The 22,685-nt window shown below is 41.5% G+C and overlaps 2 protein-coding genes across 3 annotated transcripts in view; one reads left to right on the top strand and one right to left on the bottom strand.

The window, feature by feature from the left end:
- The window catches only part of LOC139468435 (WD repeat domain phosphoinositide-interacting protein 2-like), a 38,921-nt gene extending 36,194 nt beyond the window's left edge, over nucleotides 1-2,727 (bottom strand). For both annotated transcript variants that reach the window (XM_071250395.1, XM_071250396.1), the window contains exons 1-2: nucleotides 2,561-2,727; nucleotides 2,342-2,424 (exon numbers count right to left, since the gene is read on the bottom strand). In XM_071250395.1, coding sequence (XP_071106496.1) covers nucleotides 2,342-2,424; nucleotides 2,561-2,631 — 154 coding nt within the window. In that variant the 5' untranslated portion in view covers nucleotides 2,632-2,727. The remainder of the gene's footprint in view (nucleotides 1-2,341; nucleotides 2,425-2,560) is intronic.
- A 6,887-nt stretch (nucleotides 2,728-9,614) lies between these two features.
- LOC139469733 (bone morphogenetic protein 1-like) lies at nucleotides 9,615-22,095 on the top strand. The gene is made up of 14 exons (XM_071252000.1): nucleotides 9,615-9,680; nucleotides 9,877-9,988; nucleotides 10,307-10,356; nucleotides 11,062-11,137; nucleotides 11,518-11,635; nucleotides 12,326-12,501; nucleotides 14,467-14,694; nucleotides 16,205-16,510; nucleotides 16,882-17,169; nucleotides 17,746-17,919; nucleotides 19,785-19,958; nucleotides 20,570-20,751; nucleotides 21,171-21,339; nucleotides 21,872-22,095. The coding sequence occupies exons 1-14, from the start codon at nucleotides 9,615-9,617 to the stop codon at nucleotides 22,093-22,095; spliced, it is 2,343 nt and encodes a 780-aa protein (XP_071108101.1).
- The last annotated feature ends 590 nt before the right edge of the window (nucleotides 22,096-22,685 follow it).

Below are 22,685 nucleotides of genomic sequence, written 5' to 3'. Positions count from 1 at the left end.
TTCTTTGTATTGGTATTTTTAGTTATGCTAAAGCTAGCCCTGTGTCTTTCTATCTTGACCACCTCATGAGATATCAACCATGAAACATTAATGAAATACCACAATGCCAAAAGCCTTCCCCATGAGTCAAGGTAACCAAGACCAAAATACACCACTGCATACGCCTCATAGCCAAGATTCCATTAAGCAGGTTAAGTTCATTCCCCAACGCCTGAGTGAACATGACATATGGAGGATCTGACTGCCCTGGTCAGCCATGACTGGTCAGTGAGTGGGTCAACTGTGAAGCGAAGGGCCTGGGGGGCAGATCAAACAACTGCTCTATCCACCTTAACCCAAAGCATGATTGATTGCATAATGACTGAGACCATCTAGTGCAATTAGTATTCATTGGAGGTTGTTCAGTAGCAGGTGGTAGTATTTACTAGGATAGAAAACATTTCTTCTGCATGGACAAAGGGCAATCACACATGAAAGTACATGCATTGACAATGCTACTTTATATTCAATATTACACCTCAACCATATTACGTACCAATAGTGGAGTTAAGTTGTTCAATTAAACCTTGAATACATGTTGATACAAAGATGCCAAGACATGAAACTCAGCAATATGATACAGGATAAACTTACATATCAATAGTTTTTTGTTCCTTTTTTAACGTCACACTCAGCAATATACCTATAAAAACATATAATATGTATTGTTTCCAAAAATCAGTTCATAAACTGCTACTGATCCACATTTTATCTTTCTCATATGTGACCAACCATGAGATCAGGGACTCCATGGGTCAAAAATCACATTATGACACCTTATTGTATTGTAAAACTACAGGGTCTTGTGAACACAAAAATACAATTCATAATCTTCAATTCTTATTTATTAGATACATGGCATCAAACATTTGGACTCCTTTTCTGCAAAGTCAATTTTTCAGACTTGAAACTGTTTACATAATAATTGCAGTTTTTAGACATAATGTCGGATTAATTGAAAGTTGACATGTATGCTGAAATGTTTTAAAAAAACCTTATATTACATAAAGAACTAAAAAGCAAAAAATAAGATATTTCTAGTCAGTCTTTACACATGGTGACTTTTACGGAAGTAAATTGACGTCAAACATCTTTTTTTAAGACGTCACAGCACAAGTGCATCCTAGCACCCATAAGGTCCCTTTTCTCCTGGTGGATCACATGTGAAGTCTACTGTAATACCGTGTATCAATATTCAACCCGATGATGCTGACCATGCATTGTTGTTGTCACATGAACATGCAACACCATTGAAATATGAAATGTATGCAAATTTACCCAAATTAGTACAGTGATACATATACATGACATAGACCTTCACATACATTTTCACATCACGAACAAAGTATGTCAATACATATTGTAGAAAGATGTTCCAGACCAAGTTGAGATATATTTATGTGATACAACTAAAATTTACAAAATGTATTTTGTTCAAGAAATATATGAAGGGACTCTACCTACAGGGCAGATGCAGTGAAATTGGGTTTAACACCAATTGCAAGCATGTGCATGTGTATTTACCTCACTCATACACAGTAAACTGATTCCAACCAACATGACCAAAACGATACATGTACATCAGCACAGTGAATTATTTCACAGTTTAAAGATAATCAGTAAAATATACCTGATATTTGTTAGTATGGAGACACCTTGGGAATTTCTTTGTGTGGGCTGATTAATCTGATCAAATATGTACGGCATAATTTGATAGGATAATAAGATATTGATTGAGGTTAATTAACCAATTGAACTTTTGTGAACCTAAATAGAAACCTTGACATGTTTTGACTGAACATAGTAACAATGTCAAGGGCCATTCATATTTGTGAGATACCTTTGTTTACACTGATAAGATAATGAAGAAAGCTCTACATTTGCAAATTGGCTTGTTGCAAATAAAAACAAATGAGCACTTCCGAAATACTTCATAGAATGGTCACAATGAGAAATGTTGTGGATTTACTGTCATACTGGTTTTGCCTGTACTATCAATAAATCTATTACAAATAGTAACAGCTGTGAATTTAGACAAAAACATCAACAAGTTCTTGTAAACATTGTAAACATGGACAAATTCAACCTAAATAATGTACCATACATCTTAAATGTGAAAGCCAGCAAACACCTGTGATACCAAGACAGGATCAAATATCAATAACTTCATAGACGTGGTGCAATAGCCCTTGGCACGAAATGAATCCCATCATATCCAAAAATATCAGTGACATTTCTAAATCTAGGCCACAAGACTTGAAAGTAAATATAAATGCAAACAGTGTGAAAACTGACACCTTACCATTATCATAGATAGGTTCTAGTTTATCGACAGAGCTGAGCGAGAATAGTTTATATCCACATTTGGTACCGACAGCGATGGACCTGAAATAAAAATTGACAACAGTTAGTTTTGCAGTCAGCTGAGATGGGAGGCATTTGCCAAACAAAAACAAACGAAATGGGGTCAGGGGTGGTAATTACGACTGGGAATTTCTGATGAAAATAAGCGTCAACATACGTGCAATCTTGATTAAAATTGACAAACAACAGGTTAGACTGCTGCTCCCCGGCCTGGCTTGCTAGGTTCATTAGGCCAGAGACGCCCGAAGAGACAGTATTGTAGATGTAGTCCGTTTTGCCTCTCTGCTGTCACAAGCAAAACAGAGATGGCCATAAAGCTGACAATAACTACAGACGAACGTCTTTGTTACAGGCTCGTTGATTGGTTCATCTTGAGTGACGTCACAGAAGAAGACAGGGGCAATTAACTCTCAACACTACACGTACAAACGTTTACATCAGCGTACACTTTTAAAGCTGCTGTGCGCATATATATTGCATTGTCATTTGAATGCGTTATGTTTTTATTAAAAAAGTACTCATAATAATTAGAATGGACAAACAAATCAACACAAGAGTAAACAATTTTCAAAAGTAAACAAATAGTTTGAAATAAAAATAAACCCTAGCAGAACAGCACAACAGGGCTTTGGCTGGATTTAAAAAATATTTCTCGAGCATACTTTTGTCAAAAGTGAGGAGTGAGGTAGTACTTTTTTCAAGTGAAAACAGAAGTGCTGATGGAGGAACACTTTATATTGTTGTTTTTTCCACGATGAATACCAACCAAGACAAACAGGCACACAGCTCATTATATACAATACGTTTTTGTTTTGTTTGTTTACCGCTCTCAGCAATATTCTTGCTATGTGATGGCGGTCTGTAAATAATCGTGTCTGGACCAGACAATCTAGCGATTGACATCAGGAGATGCAATTGTTATACGGTGACATTCATCAACCAAGTCAGCATGTATGTATGTGTGTGTGTGTGTGTGTGTGTGTATGTGTGTGTGTTTATGTGTGTGTGTCTATGTGTGTGTGTGTTTGTGTGTGTGTGTGTCATTTACGCATTTGAAAATGAAGGTTGTGGACTAATGCTGGTTTGTTTTTGTGGCAAACGTTTTTTTTGGTGCAAAATGCACATGCATTTGTTGGTGTCCAAATTGAGTACGCCAAATATACATGCCTCTTAACAAGTCAGTTTGCATATTGGAATGCCCATTTTAATCACAAAAATGTGCTGACATTGGAAATCTAAAAACATGAATGCGCATTTAAAAAAAAATGTGCTGACATAGAGAAACTAAAAATAGGAATGCTCATTATAATCACAAAAATGTGCTGACATAGGAAAGCTAAAAATAGGAATGCCTATTTTAATCACAAAATTGTGCTGACATAGGAAAACTAAAAATAGGAATGCTCATTATAATCACAAAAATGTGCTGACATAGGAAAGCTAAAAATAGGAATGCCTATTTTAATCACAAAATTGTGCTGACATAGGAAAACTAAAAATAGAATAAATAAACACAAATTGTTTGAATCGAGTTGTGAATCAAAGTGTCGAAATCATGAAAAATATAATTCTGATTTCATTTTTAAATTATTACAAACTGAAGATAATGTAAAGTCTATATTGTCAATGATGTCGTTTGATATCTTAAAATCTGCATAAATGCTTTAGGAGCTCACAGAAAATGTAGGTTTTAGAAATGTCTTAAAATGTAGTAAATGTGTTACATATTGTCGGTAACTCTTTCACAAATCTATTAGTTTACTCAAATACAGTAAGATGTATCTAGTCACCGTCACTGTCACTCAAGCTTTCAGGTTAATCATGTGCAGAGAAGGTGCAGAGGTCAGTACATGGCAGTCCAGCCATGAGGCAAGGACACTATCTGGACACGACGACACGATGAGGGGAAGTGAAATTGGGTCTAACGTCGCGTCCAAGATTATGGCACTTATATAGCGATGTGCATGAATGTGTGTGTGGCTGCTTGTACTAGTCCGGACTGATGCCGATTTATAGAGCTAACTCACTGATATACCATGCCGCAGTTTAACATGAATACCACACTCAGTCACAGTATACTGACTTCGAGCCGACCAGTCCTTGTTTTAACCCCTTTAATGCGGAGCGCCAGACAGGGTAAAAACAAGTACCATATTTTAACGTCTTTTGGTATGACGCGACCGGGGATCGAACCCGGGACCTTCCTCTCTCCGGGTTGACATAGAAAAACTAAAAATAGAAATGCTCATTCTAATCACACAAATGTGCTGACCACAAGACCACTGACACGGTACCATTGCATGATATGTCACTGCAGATGGGATGAGGGATGTATCTGATTGGACGGGACCACAGTGGTTCACAGACAAATTGTGTTCAAGGCCGCCATTGTCACCTCGTACATAACTGTGCGGCCATATTGGTGGGTGCAGTTTTAAAGGCCTGGCCACTAATCTATAAAAGACAACAAAATCAATAGACATTAATAAATAAGAATTGAATGAATAAAAATCTAACTCATGGGAGTATTCAGTACCCTACCTTTGAAATACACTCACCAGTGCATGCGATCACGGTGAGCACCGTCACCAGAGACTGACCATAACTAACCCCCTATTGTTCTACGGTCTACTGCTTACTGTTGTTTTGTCGAAGTTGGGCAATCTGGGTGGTCATCATAACTGAAAATGGTGTCCTCCCATTAGTCATACGGCCCATTAGTCATACGGGTTAAAACAACATATGGTATGGTTGACTGCACAAACAACTACCTTTGTAATACCCACAATTAAAGTGGAATGATCCAAGAAACACAAATTACAAATTTTAATACTTTTAATAATCTTTTAAACTCCTCAGCATAGCATATACATTCATCACAGCACATATCATCATCAATGACCTATAATTTGCAGTTTCACATTTAGTGGTCAGTTGGATAAAGATAACAAGCAGCATCCAGAAACTGAACACAGTTTTTCTGACCTACTTGGAGTTGGTCCCACAATCTGATGAGTCGATTTTCCTTCTCGCGATAAACTCGCTTTCTGCCTTGGGGAGCAGCACCAAAGTCAATTTGACGCATCTTGGCAGATTCAGACTTCTCAATCTGCTTGATCAGTTCAACAAAACTATAAATGTTTGGATGATGATGTGCCAGAGACTTGTTCAGTCGGTAGTGGAAGCCTTCCAGATTATTGTTCGTGCGAGGTCCAATGTTTCGGTGGTGATTCCATAGAGGGATGGGGAATCTAGCATCATCATCAACCCAAGTTGTTACAATATAATCATTAAATCTCTAGTCTAGTTCTGGCGTATCGTCCATGGCGTCGACCCAGGCATCTTGGACATCAGCTTCCGGTAACAGAGCCAGGGATGATGCTCTTCTGACCCAGCGTCTGACCTCGGGATCTTCTTGGTATGGGACAGCTAACCCCAAGTCTTGTACTTTCCTTCAGATGGCTTGGGTGAAGTGAAAGTAACATCCTCTCATTCTGGCTGCAGGAAACTCAGTCTCGATAGCTCGGATTGCGGCTTGCTCAAAGCCGGTCTGAACGGTGACAGGAGCGAGGATTCTGTTGTGTTTCTGCTGTACTTCTGCCTTCAGTCGGTGGAAAAGCCGGCAGTAGGTTGTTGTCTGGCGATCGGGAAGAAGAGCAAACGCCAAGGGGTAGGTCTTGGAACCTCTTCTGGCATGGATAATGTAGAGTTGGTTCCACAGGGCTGGGCATGATGAAAATGTACCATCCATGTAGAAGTTATCTGCTGACTGCAAAACAGTCAGCTGATCCAAAGAGGAAAAGACTAACATCTTTTTTCGCCATCACCGTCAGCAAACAACAGGTATGGTCAGCTGTCTCAGTCCATTTTCTCTCAAGTTCCACATCACCTCTTGCCAGTGGGAGTGCTGGTATGGTGTGTCGTCTATGCCGGTAAAGGGCACAGCTGAGACTTGCGTAGGATGGTAGATGAGGTACTACTTCAGGATCTTGTTGGGCAACTGCTTCCTGGTACAGGGTTGGCATCGGGGTGATCTCTTCTCTGGCCCTCTTTTTCATGTTACTGACAAATCTAACTGTGTCAGGTTCTTGTGGGCCGTGGTTATGAGGAGTGGTGTTCCTGACATAGTTTCCAACTGTTGTAATTCTACCACGGCAAGTTTTCAGGACACACTTCCAGTGAATACAGTGTTCCTTTGTAGAGTTCTTGTTGGACTAATCCATTTTGACCAAAGGGTATATGCCTATTTTGGTTTTAACTAATCCCTCATTTGTTGTATAACTATTGGGAGTATGACAAATGGGCGTATGACTAATGGGACATGACCCTGAAAATACGTATAGGATTAAAGGGATCTGAGGGGATGCTGATTGCGCAAACGTAGTTAATATATTAAATGATTAGAACTGTGTTACACCTCAAATAATGCACAGTAATATTTGAAGGAATTAAATTCACAACAATATACTCAGTTAACGCGGGCAAAAATCAAAATAATATATTTAATTATTGCATGGACACGTCTTAGAATTTGTACCCATGCAGCATCCTATGCCAGACTCGAAAATTTACAGGCTGTCGCCATATACAATATAGCTGGAATATTTCTGAGTGCGGCATTACGCAACAAACAAAAGTGTCTCCGCCGGGATGTTTTGGGGATGATGATAAAAGCGGCGTAAAACCACACTCATTCACTCACTAAAAGCGGCGTAAAACCACACTGATTCACCCACTAAAAGCGGCGTAAAACAATATTCATTCACTCACTAAAAGCGGCGTAAAACCACACTCATTCACTCACTAAAAGCGGCGTAAAACCACACTCATTCACCCACTAATGGCGGCGTAAAACAATATTCATTCACTCACTAAAAGCGGCGTAAAACCACACTCATTCACTCACTAAAAGCGGCGTAAAACCACACTCATTCACCCACTAAAAGCGGCGTAAAACAATATTAATTCACTTACTAAAAGCGGCGTAAAGCCCTATCGGCTTCCTGATAAGAATAACGTACGTTGACCATAAACCATGTCTTCTGTCAGGTCTTGGAATGCCATTAAGCAATGATTCACATATATATAAGAGAGAGAATTTATGGATGTCAACTTTTATATTATGAGGAACAGGAGCGGTGGGGTAGCGTTCGCTCACCACATGCGAACAATGTGATAAGCCCATTCCTAGTGTTCCCCGCCGTGATATTGCAGGAATATTGCCAATGGTGGCGTACAACCATACTCACTCACTCACTATTATGTGAAACACAACGTTTCGGACTATATGGTAACTCGTTCATTAGGTAATGACGGAGTAAGCATATACTCCGAAATGTTGTGTTCCTCATAATACAGAAGTTAACATACATAATTTCTCTCTCCTGTCTCCTGTCGTCAAAATACCCAGCTTGATCTAATTGATCTGAGTTTTGTATTGTGTATATCATTAACTAAACCATTATATCAGAACACTTTTCATATCAACAGAAAACGTGCTGAATTCTGTAGTCATGTAAAACATGAGTGATTGTTAAAGCGATACATCCCTTTCCATGACACAGATATTAAAGGTAGAACACAACTTCTTTTGTATTTCTTTACTTTCTTAAAAGCCCATATCGCTGTTGCGTACAGAGTTGCGTCCCTTAGTAACTCCAGCATCAGCGGATTCTGGGTTCGAATCACAGGTTCGTACTGATCCTAAACACTGGATTGTCAACGCTATATACCAGTGGTCGTGAGTTTCACCAAAGCGGAAAACGTCTACCACCTGCCGCTGTTTCCCACTGGGCTTTCCTTCCAAATTGAGCAGAACACACACACACGCACGCACGCGCGCGCGCTGACTTGGTTCATGCTTGTCATAGTATCACAATTGCGTGGATCGATGCGCATAATGTCAATCATTGGATTGTCCGGTCCAGACTCGCTCATTTACAGACCGCCATCATATAGCTGGAATCTTGCTGAGTGTAGAAATAAGAGAACAAACAAAAACACGCTCGCACGCAGAAACTCGTACACTCACACACCAAAAAACACCCAACAAACATCATAATCCACTTGGGAGACCATGTTCCTCTACCTTAGTGCAAAAGAACTAAGAACTCATAATTCGTAATCGTTGAAAGACGGTGATACAAACAATGTTTTTATTACACCGTGTCCGTCATTAAAACTATACTTCATGCATTCCATTCCGGGGGGTGCTGTTCATAATTGTGAGACCATGTTGTAATTCATTGATAACTCGCATGGTGACGCAGGAATGCCCCTGCGTGAGGCTACCTCCTTCAGAGCTGACGGAGATAAATGCACCAATGATCACTCCACGGGACAGAGTCTTGGTATATATAACGTGTGTATTTCCTTTGAAATTTCTTAAGGTACATTCGTTAGCAGCGTAACATGTATGCACGTTTTTGAAGACGGGAAAATGTTTTAGAACCACGAGGTATGTGATTTTGTTTTGATAAGGGTGAAAACATACTTAATCAATTGATGACATGCAATTTGATCATGATTATTTTCTTGTAACATCTGTTTTGTGACGCGTCTGTGTATTCATTCGCAATTCGCACCCGAAGGTGACAGGATCCGCTTGTTGTGGGTTCGAATCCAAGATTCGGTCTCACTATGATCGTTGGTGTGTCAGCACCATTTCTGCGCTCGTTGGTTTGATATACATATACAAAGTGCATTATTAAGGGCTTTCATCCTATATTAACCCGATGCACACACATGATATCACCGAAATAATTTCCAATGCGGAAAAATCGCAAATGAATCTTTATACATTATTGATAAATGATGCTTATGTTTATCAAATTCACCTTTCAGCAAATAGAGTTTCATGCAAACATGAATATTACCACCCACGACGTTATCCCAACAGTACTTGTTGTTACCCTGCCTGGCGCTCGGCATTAAGGGGCTAAAAACAAGGACTGGTCGGCTCGGAGTCAGCATACTGTGTCTGAGTGGGGTATTCATGTTACACTGCGGCATGGTATCTCAGTGGGCTAGCACTACAAAATCAGCATTAGCTCGGACTAGTACAAGCAGCCACATAAACACGGGCATACACATCCCTATATAAGTGCAATAATCTTGGAAGCGACGTTTAGCCCCATTTCACCTCACCTTATCCCAACATGTCATTTTCAAAATGCATTTTGTAGATATAGTTCCGCCACAGATTGGACAGAATGACATACCATCTAATCATCGGAGCTGTGTGTTGGGTAATATTGGTCGACTACATCCACTGTAAGGTAATTTAAATGCATAACTATTTAATGTGAACTACTTGCATCATTGTCAATTAATATGGATCTTTATGTAATTGAAGACCTAAAGCATATTCAGAAATCAATGCAAGTTCTAAAAAGGGTTTTACAATAAACTGAAAAACAATATAATTACGTGAGTTTTATCGACTATTTATCAACAACAAATTCTTTGTTTTAGCCAATTTTGGACCATGGGCAGAGTGAGATTTCTTCATTGGACAACACACAGGAGGGCGTGGTTGACGCAAGATATCTAACGGCGCACGACATTATTCTAGCGGCTAACGAAGGTACGTTCAACATCACACACAAAAACCCCGCACACACACACGCACGAACGCAGGCACACACACACAAACACATACATGTGAAACACTCGTAAAATGTATTTAACATGAGTCAGTACCTATCCTACATGAGACACATCCGTGAAATATTGCTTGCGTTGAATGACTTGCTTTGAAGAGCTAATAATTACCCATAAACTATCTTGTCCTGAGACATAACAGTTTAATAATATTAGGTTAATACGAGCAGTAGTACCCCTGGTATTTATTTTCTTTGGAGTTTTGTAACCTTTAATCATATTTTTCATTCTCTTGCTACAGCGAATGGTATGAATCTGTTCGAGGGAGACATCAAGTCATTGCCGCCACGGGTAAGTGAGTGAGTGAATGAATGTCGTTTCACGCCGCTTCCAGCACCATTCCACCAGGAAGCCCTATTAACATTTATAGACCAGACAACACAGTCTGTTCTTGGAGGTATTTGGTCCGAGGGTCATATCAGGTGCATCTGGGTACATGTTACCTGCATGTATGTAAGAGACCCGTGACGATCAGGGGAAGAATCGGTCTTCAGCAACCCATCCTTGCCGTAAAAGGCGACTATGCTTGTCATAAGAGGTGACTAACGGGATCGGGTGGTCAGGCTCGCTGACTTGGTTGATGCATGTCATCGATCCCAATTGCGTAGATCGATGCTCATGATGTTAATCATGGCATTGTCTGGTCCAAACTCGATTATTTACAGACCTCCGTCATATAACTGGAATATTGCTGACTGCGGCGTTAAACAACAGACCAACAACAACGTATGTAAGACTATTGGATAGAACGTCAGATAGAAGGTCGGTGGTTGGATCCCCGACATACCAAAAGACGTTAAGTGTTGGTACTTGTTGTTACCCTGCATGACGCTTGGCATTAAGGGGATATACTGTGTCTAAGTGGGGTATCCATGATTACTAAGTTTGAAATTCTTATTACTATATGTCATATTATAACATATGATATAACATATTTCGTTGCTGCAATGTAAGGTGCACGTAAAAAGGGTTAACCAAGCTGTCGGTGATTTTCAGTATCGAACAGCAGTGAGTGACCGATCCCGCCTGTGGCCAGAGACCACCATACCTTACACCATGGACAGTACATATGGTCAGTACATGTGATTTGCGGAACACTATTTTTGTAATGATGTACTAATCATACCCTGTTAAGTAACTTTCTCGATATGTCACGGCAAGGGACCATAAAAATGTGTAGACATGTGGAGGACATTTCCAATTTTTTTGTATCACCAACAAAACGCAATTCCATATTTGGACTTGTAATACATGTTTTCGTGTAAATATATAAATATAACGCAATTAAGAAAATCGCCTACCTGGGGCATGTAATTGTCGTTTTTTAAACATTTTGAGCACCCCACCCCCCACCCCCCACCCCACCCCCACCCCCAAAGTTATAAAACGACCGACACCATGTGTCATATAACGTTTGTTAAGTCTGGAACGTTTTGTTCTTTTCATCATCAGACTCTGATGAAGTGGCATCCATAGTGGAGGCGCTGGCAGAATTCCACAACAAGACCTGCATGCAATTTGTTCCAAGGAAGGGAGAACAGGATTACATATACTTCGTGCAGCACAAAGGGTAACGGGCTTTGGAAATATACATGTTATTCAATTTGACACATTTATGGAAATATTCTTATACTGATGATACAGATCTGACAGATAATATAAATGTATGCCCCGAGTGAGTGATTGAGTGAGAGAGTGACGCCGCTTTCAACAGTATTCAAGTGATAACACAGCGTCTCAGCTTAATGTGGAGGAAAGTGTTGCAGGTCTTAGACATTTACCGCTTTGGTGAAACCCAAGAGCACGAGTGTGGTGCAGACAAACCTAGAAACGGGATTCGAACCGACAATTCACCGCCATGTATACGTCAAATACGAGGGGTGGGGGTAGTGGGGTTGGGATGGGTTCCAAGGGGTCCGGACCCCCTCCCCCTTTTGAAAACGAAATTTAGTATGCTGTAGGCAGAAATATTGACTGAGAGAAGATTTTCATATTTTGGACCCATCCTTTTTAAAATGTTGGATCCGCCATTGTAATATCACGTCATGTCAGACAATTGCGATGTCTTAGACGACTGGGCATTTTAAGGTCATTGGAAACATTGGAAACTGTTGGAAGTCCTCTATTCAAGTGGTATAATTACAACTTCCGTTCTACACCGACACTAGCGTGATTCTGACATATTTTCCTCTTGCATTTGGGAAATATTTTAACGGTTCCCGTGGATGTAGCTCTGCAACACGTTTTCTCCCCTCTACAGCTGCTACTCATCGGTGGGCCGGACCGGTGACCAACAGGAGCTCACCCTGGGCAAGCCCTGTCTGACCAGGGGCACGGCCATCCACGAGATCATGCACGCCCTGGGGTTTTGGCACGAACAGAACAGATCCGACAGAGACTCCTACATCCAGATTTTATGGGACAACATCAAGGATGGTGCGGTAGCTTTTTTCACACGTAGACGACGTTTTAAGGTTTTTGATAAAGATTGCATCTTGACGTCAAAGGTAGACATGATGTACTTAAAGATACTTTGCTATGATAATCGAAGGCCTTTTAATCAATTTATAGAATTTGTAGATATTAAGTAAGGATAAGATATATGGATGAACAACTTCTTTATTACAATTCGGAGCGACGTTTCGGTGTTTCAAACTGTTCCAATCAGTCATAATCCCTTTGTTCATATTACTGGCTTCACCCTTTTGTTCATATTACTGACTTCACCCTTTTGTTTTCATATGAGTGGCTTCACCCTTTTGTTTATATTACTGACTTCACCCATTTGTTTATATTACTGGCTTCACTCTTTTGTTTATATTGCTGGCTTCACCCTTTTGTTTATATTACTGGCTTCACCCTTTTGTTTATATTGCTGGCTTCACCCTTTTGTTTATATTACTGGCTTCACCCTTTTGTTTATATTACTGGATTCACCTTTTTGTTTATATTACTGGCTTCAACCTTTTGTTTATATTACTGGCTTGACCCTTTTGTTTATATTACTGGCTTCACCCTTTTGTTTATATTACTGGCTTCACCCATTTGTTTATATCACTGGCTTCACCTTTTTGTTTATATCACTGGCTTCACCTTTTTGTTTATATCACTGGCTTCATCCTTTTGTTTATATCACTGGCTTCACCCTTTTGTTTATAATACTGGCTTCACCCTTTTTGTTCATATCACTGGCTTCACCCTTTTGTTTATATTACTGGCTTCACCCTTTTGTTTATATCACTGGCTTGACCCTTTTCTTTATAATACTGGCTTCACCTTTTTGTTCATATCACTGGCTTCACCCTTTTGTTTATATTACTGGCTTCACCTTTTTGTTTATATCACAGGCTTCATCCTTTTGTTTATATCACTGGCTTCACCCTTTTGTTATAATACTGGCTTCACCTTTTTGTTCATATCACTGGCTTGACCCTTTTGTTTATATTACTGGCTTGACCCTTTTGTTTATATTACTGGCTTGACCCTTTTGTTTATATTACTGGCTTCACCCTTTTGTTTATATCACTGGCTTCACCCTTTTGTTTATATTACTGGCTTCACCCTTTTGTTTATATCACTGGCTTCACCCTTTTGTTTATATTACTGGCTTCACCCTTTTGTTTATATCACTGGCTTCATCACTGGCTTCACCCTATTTTACTGGCTTCACCCTTTTGTTTATATTACTGGCTTCATCATTTTGTTCATATTACTGGCTTTACCCTATTTTACTGGCATCACCGATCAATATGTTTACCCTTTTGTGTACATAACATGCTTCTTCAGTCCAGTGTACTACACCTTAAATCTTCTCTACTGTATAAACACTGCCTCCTTTGTCAACCATACTCTGTACATCACTTGTTTGATATCGGTGTTAGAACCTCCATCGAAACATTGCTCCCAACTGTAATTAAGAAGTTGTTCATCCATTTATCTTATCCTTACTTAGTACTCCAACTTCTAAATGCCCCTCAAAGAAGTTCTGATATTAAACTTTGTACATCTTGGATGAAATCGTGCCTAACGGATGCTTCTCTGCTATGGTTAATATTTCTTTTCAACATACAATTAGTCCCATTCCCACGTTCATGGATCTGTTTAGAACATAAGTTCTAAGGTAAAGATATACAAATGTGTGAACCGTTAACCACAATATCATGATACAGTTGATGTATTAGGCTTCTTCACACCGTTCGCAGGCATATCTTGCTTCAGTTTCTCAGGCCCTTGTGGAAAACTGAATAAGTTTAAAGTGAATCAGTGAATTATTTCCAATGTTTCATTGGTAGATTTGCTATAGGTATCAACTTATATCTATACTAGTTTAAATATGTTCGCGCGACACAAGAGTATTAAAAAACGCAGTAATACCTCAACACACTTACATCTTCCACACAGGTCGAGAGTTTAATTTCGAGAAGTTCCCTATTAGCGACGTGGATGTCCTAGGCGCCCCCTACGACTACGGCAGCGTCATGCACTACTCAGCAACGGCCTTTTCCAAGAACGGACAGAACACTATAAGGCCTAAAAAGCCCACCACATTCAACCTGGGACAGAGGGACCACCTCAGTGTTGTAGATGCATGGAAAGTCAACAAACTGTACAACTGTGTCCCCACACACAGTAAGTCACTGATGAGTGGGTGAGTGAGTTGGGTTTAACGCTACTTTTAACAATATTCCAGTTATATCACGGCGTGTCAGCTTAATGTGGGAGGAAAGCCCGAAGTGATGTAGCTAGAGGTGTCAGACGTTTACCACTTCGGTGAAACCCACGAGCACGGGTATGGTGCTGACAAACCTCGAAACATAATCGGGCGAACCGGAATTCGAACCCACAATCATAGGTTTCTGGCGTGACTCAAGGGACGCAACTCTGCACAGAGAATCGCGGCGCCTTAGACGACTGGGCCACCCGTGCCCCCAAGTCATTGATGTATACAGTAGGGTTTAACCTTGACTCACAAAGCAATAGTTACTTTTAAGGGTCCTTACAGGCAACATGAGGGTCCTGTAACGAAATGATACGGTGTAGTGTACTCTACATCTTGATAATTACTTCAGAGCCTGGAATTCATTAATCATGTGGATAGTTGTCATTATTGATGGATGAAATGACAGACACATCACTGGTCCTGATGCGCTGTGGGTCCAATGAATATTATTGTGCGTCCTTCATGACGCAGTATATTTTTTATGCGTCTACTCTCTAAAATTGTGCGTACTTGACGCACATTTGTGCGTCTCGTAAAACCCTCATGCAGTCACTCCGCTGGGGGCACGGGAAAAAGGATTCTCACACACACTAACTCGCCTAGCACAGGTTCATTAACCAACAGGCTTGTACGACTGTTGCCTGAAGCGTCAGAAAACATTCACCCTATCACTATTGTATATGGTGCTGGTAAGACTGGAGTGTTCTATTGTTAAGGACAGTTAGATGGAGGAACTTGTTCTGTTGTTGTTAGGAATAGCTGGGTCGAAGTTTGTTCTTTCGTATGGCTTGTGGTATTGTTTGTGAGAATGTAGTGCTGGGCTTTCTGTTTGCCCAAAGGCTTCTTCCGCACCAGGGTGTTCACATTTGTTACCAATCCCCCGGCGGAGTGTTTCATCCTTCACGTAGCAGTGTTTGTGTAGCTAAAGTACTTATTCCAACGTTGCAATGTGTAGTCTCTGCCAAAGGTTGACCTACAATGTGAGGTGAGGTGAAATTGGGTTAACGTCGCGTCCAAGATTATTGCCCTTATATAGCGACGTGAATGCACGTGTGTGTGTGGCTGCTTGTACTAGACCGGACTGGCGCCGATTTATAGTGCTAGCTCACTGAGATACCATGCCACAGTTTACCATGAATACCCCACTCAGGCACAGTATACTGACTCCGAGCCGACCAGTCCTTGTTTTAGCCCCTTAATGCCGAGCGCCAGACAGGGTAATAACAAGTACCATCTTTTAACGTCTTTTGGTATGACGCGGCCGGGGATCGAACTCCGGACCTTCCTCTCTCCGGGCGGACGCTCTACCACTAGACCACGGAGGCGGTCTGACCTACAATGTGCCTTCATGTTTACTTATCACGCCAAGTGTTTTCTTACGATATTAAGTGAAGGAATATGTGTGAATCCCTCTTGCAGCAACAAACCTTCACGCTCCGCCACGACTTTCCACCACACCCGCAGTCGGGCCACCGACACCGCCGCCTCTCCACCCTGTCAAGGGACCACACTATGCGACTCCACCCCGACTACCCCACCGGCCCCGCACTCCGCCGCCCCTACTCACGACCACACCACACAACGCCTGGGGGTCGTTTTCCGACTGGAGTCCGTGTGACATCAACTGTAATGCCAAGAGGTCAAGGCTCTGTCTGGACTTCATCACACAAGACTGTGGTCCGGGGGAGAGCGTCGAGAACTACGTGTGTCCGCCACCATGCATACGTATGTAGAACTAGAACAAAACCTACCAATTCAGTTTGTCTCGTTTAACGCCGCCTTGATCAGTATTTAAGTTAGCAAGGCGGGGATCCCTACTCTCTCATTGAATTGTTTGATAGTCATTGCTTAGAAGCAGCCTTGCTTGACAGCGTATAAGGATCTATACCGAAACCTCGCCTTTACAGTAATTAAAGAAATTGTTATCCATAAATTGTGTCTACTTTGTAATTAATTACTGGTATTTCCTTTAGTCTGAATAACCGCGTACGTCTAAAATACACGTTAGGCACACGTTTTTCTTGTACGATCAATCTGCATCTCAGAAAGGTTCTTTTATCATTGATATCAAGTGGTGATCATTATTGTGTTTGTAGCTGCTTCATACATTGGTTGTTGGCGCAACAACGCCTCCCATCCCGCCATTCCAATGATTGAAAATCAGCATTCGAATACCTTGGAGTTCCACACACTTGAAGCTTACCGGGAGTGCGCAGACGCAGCAAATGAGCTTGGGTACCCCGTATTTGCTCTGTTCCGGGACGGGGATTGTCTCACTAGCCCGGATGCTCTGACGTCATTTGCCAAATATGGACAAAGCAACTTGTGCGGGAAGGATGGACGGGGAAACAACCAGGCCATGGCCGTTTACTCCTATGAGAAAGGTATTCTTTCTTTTTTATTTCATTTCAAGAAGTGTTGCACACCCTTTTCTGTACACTGATAGATGTTAGACTACGACGATTCAGCAAAGATCAAAACGTATTTAGTGGTACGCATTATTTTCATTAATAAAATACAAAGAATTGCAAGGCTGGTATGGCCATTCGTACATCATTTTGCATCTACTGTTTGAACAAAATCGATCGTTTCATATGCATAATTAGTAAAAGATGTTTAGATTTCATTGGACACTTACTGTCACGTGGTTTAGATGAACTTTTACTATAATGGTAGAAACAATATCCAACCGCAACGAAAGAAGATTCTTCTTAGCAGAATACAGTGTTATATATTTAAAGAACGTTATTGACTTAACAAAGAATTAATAGTCATTCAAGAGACAGAAAGACAAATATGATAGCAGGTGCAGTTGCTTATCAAATTTTGGGATCAAAATGCAAAATTACAAAATAGTCGAAATGAAGCAACTCAATACCGAGAACAGCTTCAAGTGAAATTAAAACATATTCTTCAAAAAACGAACAAATGATTTCGAATGTTCTGTTCATCACTTCCAGACATCGATGGAGAATGGGGGACGTGGGGGGAGTGGGAGCGGTGCAGCCAGCCATGTGGTGGGGGGACACAGTTGCGGAGGAGGTTCTGCAGCAACCCCCCTGCTGTAGGATCCGGGACACCGTGTCAAGGCGAGACCAACGTGTCCCAGTCTTGCAACACCACGCCGTGTCAGGGTAAGTATACATTGGACATGGATAACCTAACATAATAGTCTAGATAAACTGGAGTAGTAGTAGTTGGGTGCATAGCGCAGCTCTTACCGGTATTTCATTCTGTGGCCCAACATACCGGAATTTACATTTACACACGCCAGACATATGATGCTGAGCAATAGATTATAATCGGGGCAAATCCGGTTTTCGAAATCATGTGGGCTTGAAAAAATTGCCAATCCCCATGCAACAGACTAACCGATATATAGTTAGTGAAGTAGCTATTTGTAACATAATTTGGAGATGTCATGCTTAACACTTAGTCTTGTTGTGTTGCGTGCGGATTGTGTGGGTGGCGGTTGGTGTTGGTTGGGCGGGGCATGCATGCCCTTTCAGCGGGTCGTCGCGGGTTTTCAGTGGTCCGTTAGTGTGGTTTTCACCAGTGTATTCTGTTTCTGCAGATGATCTGGAGGAGTTGTTCTCTGTTTCTGCAGATGATCTGGACGAGTTGTTCTCTGTTTCTGCAGATGATCTGGACGAGTTGTTCTCTGTTTCGGCAGATGATCTGGACGAGTTGTTCTCTGTTTCGGCAGGTGATCTGGAGGAGTTGTTCTCTGTTTCGGCAGATGATCTGGACGAGTTGTTCTCTGTTTCGGCAGGTCATCTGGAGGAGCTGTTCTCTGTTTCGGCAGATGATCTGGACGAGTTGTACTCTGTTTCGGCTGATGATCTGGACGAGTTGTTCTCTGTTTCTGCAGATGATCTGGACGAGTTGTTCTCTGTTTCGGCAGATGATCTGGAGGAGTTGTTCTCTGTTTCGGCAGATGATCTGGAGGAGTTGTTCTCTGTTTCGGCAGATGATCTGGACGAGTTGTTCTCTGTTTCTGCAGATGATCTGGACGAGTTGTTCTCTGTTTCGGCAGATGATCTGGACGAGTTGTTCTCTGTTTCGGCAGATGATCTGGACGAGTTGTTCTCTGTTTCGGCAGGTGATCTGGAGGAGTTGTTCTCTGTTTCGGCAGATGATCTGGACGAGTTGTTCTCTGTTTCGGCAGGTCATCTGGAGGAGCTGTTCTCTGTTTCGGCAGATGATCTGGACGAGTTGTACTCTGTTTCGACTGATGATCTGGACGAGTTGTTCTCTGTTTCTGCAGATGATCTGGACGAGTTGTTCTCTGTTTCGGCAGATGATCTGGAGGAGTTGTTCTCTGTTTCGGCAGATGATCTGGAGGAGTTGTTCTCTGTTTCGGCAGATGATCTGGACGAGTTGTTCTCTGTTTCTGCAGATGATCTGGACGAGTTGTTCTCTGTTTCGGCAGATGATCTGGACGAGTTGTTCTCTGTTTCGGCAGGTGATCTGGAGGAGTTGTTCTCTGTTTCGGCAGATGATCTGGACGAGTTGTTCTCTGTTTCGGCAGGTCATCTGGAGGAGCTGTTCTCTGTTTCGGCAGATGATCTGGACGAGTTGTACTCTGTTTCGGCTGATGATCTGGACGAGTTGTTCTCTGTTTCTGCAGATGATCTGGACGAGTTGTTCTCTGTTTCGGCAGATGATCTGGAGGAGTTGTTCTCTGTTTCGGCAGATGATCTGGAGGAGTTGTTCTCTGTTTCGGCAGATGATCTGGACGAGTTGTTCTCTGTTTCGGCAGATGATGTGGACGAGTTGTTCTCTGTTTCGGCAGATGATCTGGACGAGTTGTTCTCTAGCGTTGACGTTTCTATTTTTATGAATAGACAAGTAACCATATCACGTGCAACCTTGGGTATGACTGAACCAATGTAACACTTATTACCATTGTAGACTACTGGTAGAACATGCTTTCGTGCATGACTTTGGCTGTCGTTGATCCATGGTAGCTTTCATTGAGATCCTTCTTATTTACCAGATAGAGACGGCAGTTGGAGCGTTTGGGCTTCATGGAGTCCGTGTTCTAGGGCCTGTGGCGTTGGAATACAATACCGGAAACGCACGTGTGACGACCCTACTCCCTCTGGAAGCGGAAAACCGTGCCCAGGAACAGATTTGCAGAGCAACCGTTGCGTTTTGAGAGACTGTCAACGTAAGATAACATTGCGAACATTGCTCTCAGAGATAGCCTGTCGTTGACAACACAGTCGCTTATAAATAAGTCTTCGTTGTCATGAGACACATTAGTCACGACGCTGGAATTTGTATTAGTGAACATACGATCAAGTTCGGGCTCCACGTTAAATATTAGACGTTCCAGATAGGACGCTTGATACAGTGATCTGAGGTGATGTTGTGGCTGAGAGAAACCACTGAGTTTGGGTTCGAGTCCCAGATACGCCCCGAATATGATCCTTGGTTTTGATCATCACTTCCAGCTTTCATTTAAGGGGGCTACAACCGAGCAAAATGGCGGTCCTGGTATATTCCTTTACAAAATATATATCAAACACTACTTAGTATGCCAATAAACGTTATGGTGTATATTAATCTACAATTTGTTAACTTGGCTAATAACACAGCGGGTGTGAAGAAATGTAAAAAGACGAGACCTAGACTTGAAATAAGCTTTTGACCGTAACACAGCTGAGGTACTGGTAGCCAACGCGGCGTGAAACCCATAAACCGGCTCTCTTTCAAATAGGTTCAATCTGACATTTATCCAGGATATAGTTAACTTCAGAACCCAATTTCTTATGGCAGAGTCCCAAGATTGTGGCAGCGAGGCTCACTTCGGGACACACGGCTACATCCACCAAGGTCGGTACGGCAAGTCCATGTCGTGTGAGTACAAGATCATCACATATACAGGGACGTCGGTGCTGCTGCAGGTGGTTGAGATGGACATCGAGTACAGCAACGGTTGTCAGGACGATTCACTCATGGTGAGTCTTTCAGGATGATGTGTGACTTTTCATGGACATGTGTTTTCTTTCTATTGGAATGTATCATGAATGTTTGAAGGTTATGGTTGTTTATAGGAAACCGAAAAAATGATCATGAATATTGTAAAACCTGAACGGCATTAACGATACGAAGTAAACGAAAATTAGTGCGGAATATTCATTTTCGAATTTTATAAACCACAAAGGAGAGTTAAGGGGATGTACATAGTGTAATCCCACTCAGAACAGACAAATCAGTGAACGATAGGGTGGGCAGTGATAGATGCTTCCATACTACGAACTGGCAAATACCTCAGCCAAGTCTATCGATTTTGGCCACCCTATCCCAAATTCAGTCGTCGGAATGTTTAGGCTTCTTCATTATGGTGTCCATATTGACAACTGTTTTTTTCGTACAGGTGTTTGACGGCAACTCCACTAGCAGTCCTCTCTTGGCGACTCTGTGTGGTAACATCAAACACTCTCCAATACGGTCTTCAGGAAACGAGCTGTTCATTCTGTTTGAGAGTGATTCCACAATAGAGGCCTCGGGATATTCACTCAAGTGGCAGATCACCCACAGCACGTGTACGTATTGAGATATGTGTGTTGGTATCGATATGTGATCGGCCAGCTGACCGTTGCCGTCGGGTGTATCTCGTGATTGTGTCTGTTTGTTGCTGATCTCGGTGTCACCAGGAAGGTGAATAATTCCTTACACACATTCATTTGTCAAAAGTGGAACATCATTTTCTTGATTTCCTTCGGCGAGAATATTTGTATCTGACAGTATTAATCACCATCACGAAAGTGAATAAAAGTGTGGTTTTTTGAAGTTATAGTCAATGAGCCATGTTCAGGGACATGAGAAATACTGTTAGGCCTCATATGATGTGTCTGTGTGGAAATTAAGCTCTGGTATTCGGCGTAACGACTGTACACTTTACACATCTCCCTTCTCAATTACAACCATATTTTGTATTGTTGTTGTGTATTTGTTCACAAAAAAATAATGGGATTTGGGGGACAAGTTCTTCCAGCTTAGATTGCCCTTTAAGTGTTGTTTTTTGTTGTTTTGTGGGCAGGAAACTAATATGCTGTGTCTGATTCTTCTTTTCAGATCACATGTGTGCCCGCCCAGTAGAACCTATCAACGGGGTCATGACCGGATCCTCTACATATGTGGGAGATACATTCGTGTTCAGATGCCACGCGGGTTATCATCTGATTGGTCCGTCTGTGATCACGTGTATCAGTTTTGACCAATACCACGCAGTATGGGACAATGGCTTTCCACGATGTGATGCATCGCAACCACAGCAGCCTTTTGTTGAATTTGGATAAAGGATTTTCAAATTCATCATTTAATTATGTAGAGGGGAATTTCCGAGTAACTCTCCATTTCTTAAAAAATATTGTAGACGGGGCCCATTATTTTCAAGGCATGGAGAGTTACGTGGATATTCCCCTTCTTAAAACACATCCCTTTTGACAAAACATTCTCTTGTGCAAAATACTTGAAAAATAAACCAGAACTCTTTGACGAGTGTATTTTTACTGTGTGAGACGCCCTTGCGTGATGCATATGGAATACGTTCTCTGCCGCTGTTGCACATGCGCCAAGCTCCTTCCCGAGCTGATATTCATAATGCATGATTCACGGCTCTTCGTATGGTCCTAAACGAGTATTCTATCAATCGCTTGCACGTTGCAAATACATGGTGAAGGGGATTTTAGCAAATGTTGAGACCTGAACAAGAATATAATTATATGTTTAACTGAATATTTTTCTCGTCAAAGCTTTACCTAAGTGCTTTAAATGTGAACATTCTTATTGGTACTCTGCTGTAACATATGTGTACCTATTTAAGGAGTATGCAAATATTTGAAAATATTTAAAGTTAATTTCACACATACTGTCATGTGTCGCCAAG

This window comes from Haliotis cracherodii, unplaced genomic scaffold (genome assembly GCF_022045235.1).
Source record: "Haliotis cracherodii isolate W230 unplaced genomic scaffold, xgHalCrac1.p SCAF_2, whole genome shotgun sequence".
Classification (NCBI taxonomy): Eukaryota; Metazoa; Mollusca; class Gastropoda; order Lepetellida; family Haliotidae; genus Haliotis; species Haliotis cracherodii.
Note: the sequence above shows the minus strand (reverse complement) of the source record. Positions and strands in the feature narration are given on the sequence as shown.

Coding starts and splice junctions, on each gene's coding strand:
- LOC139469733 (XM_071252000.1), top strand. CDS start 9,615: ATGACATACCATCTAATCATCGGAGCTGTGTGTTGGGTAATATTGGTC. Junction 11,636..12,325: donor TACTTCGTGCAGCACAAAGG/GTAACGGGCTTT, acceptor TCCCCTCTACAG/CTGCTACTCATCGGTGGGCC. Junction 12,502..14,466: donor ATGGGACAACATCAAGGATG/GTGCGGTAGCTT, acceptor TCTTCCACACAG/GTCGAGAGTTTAATTTCGAG.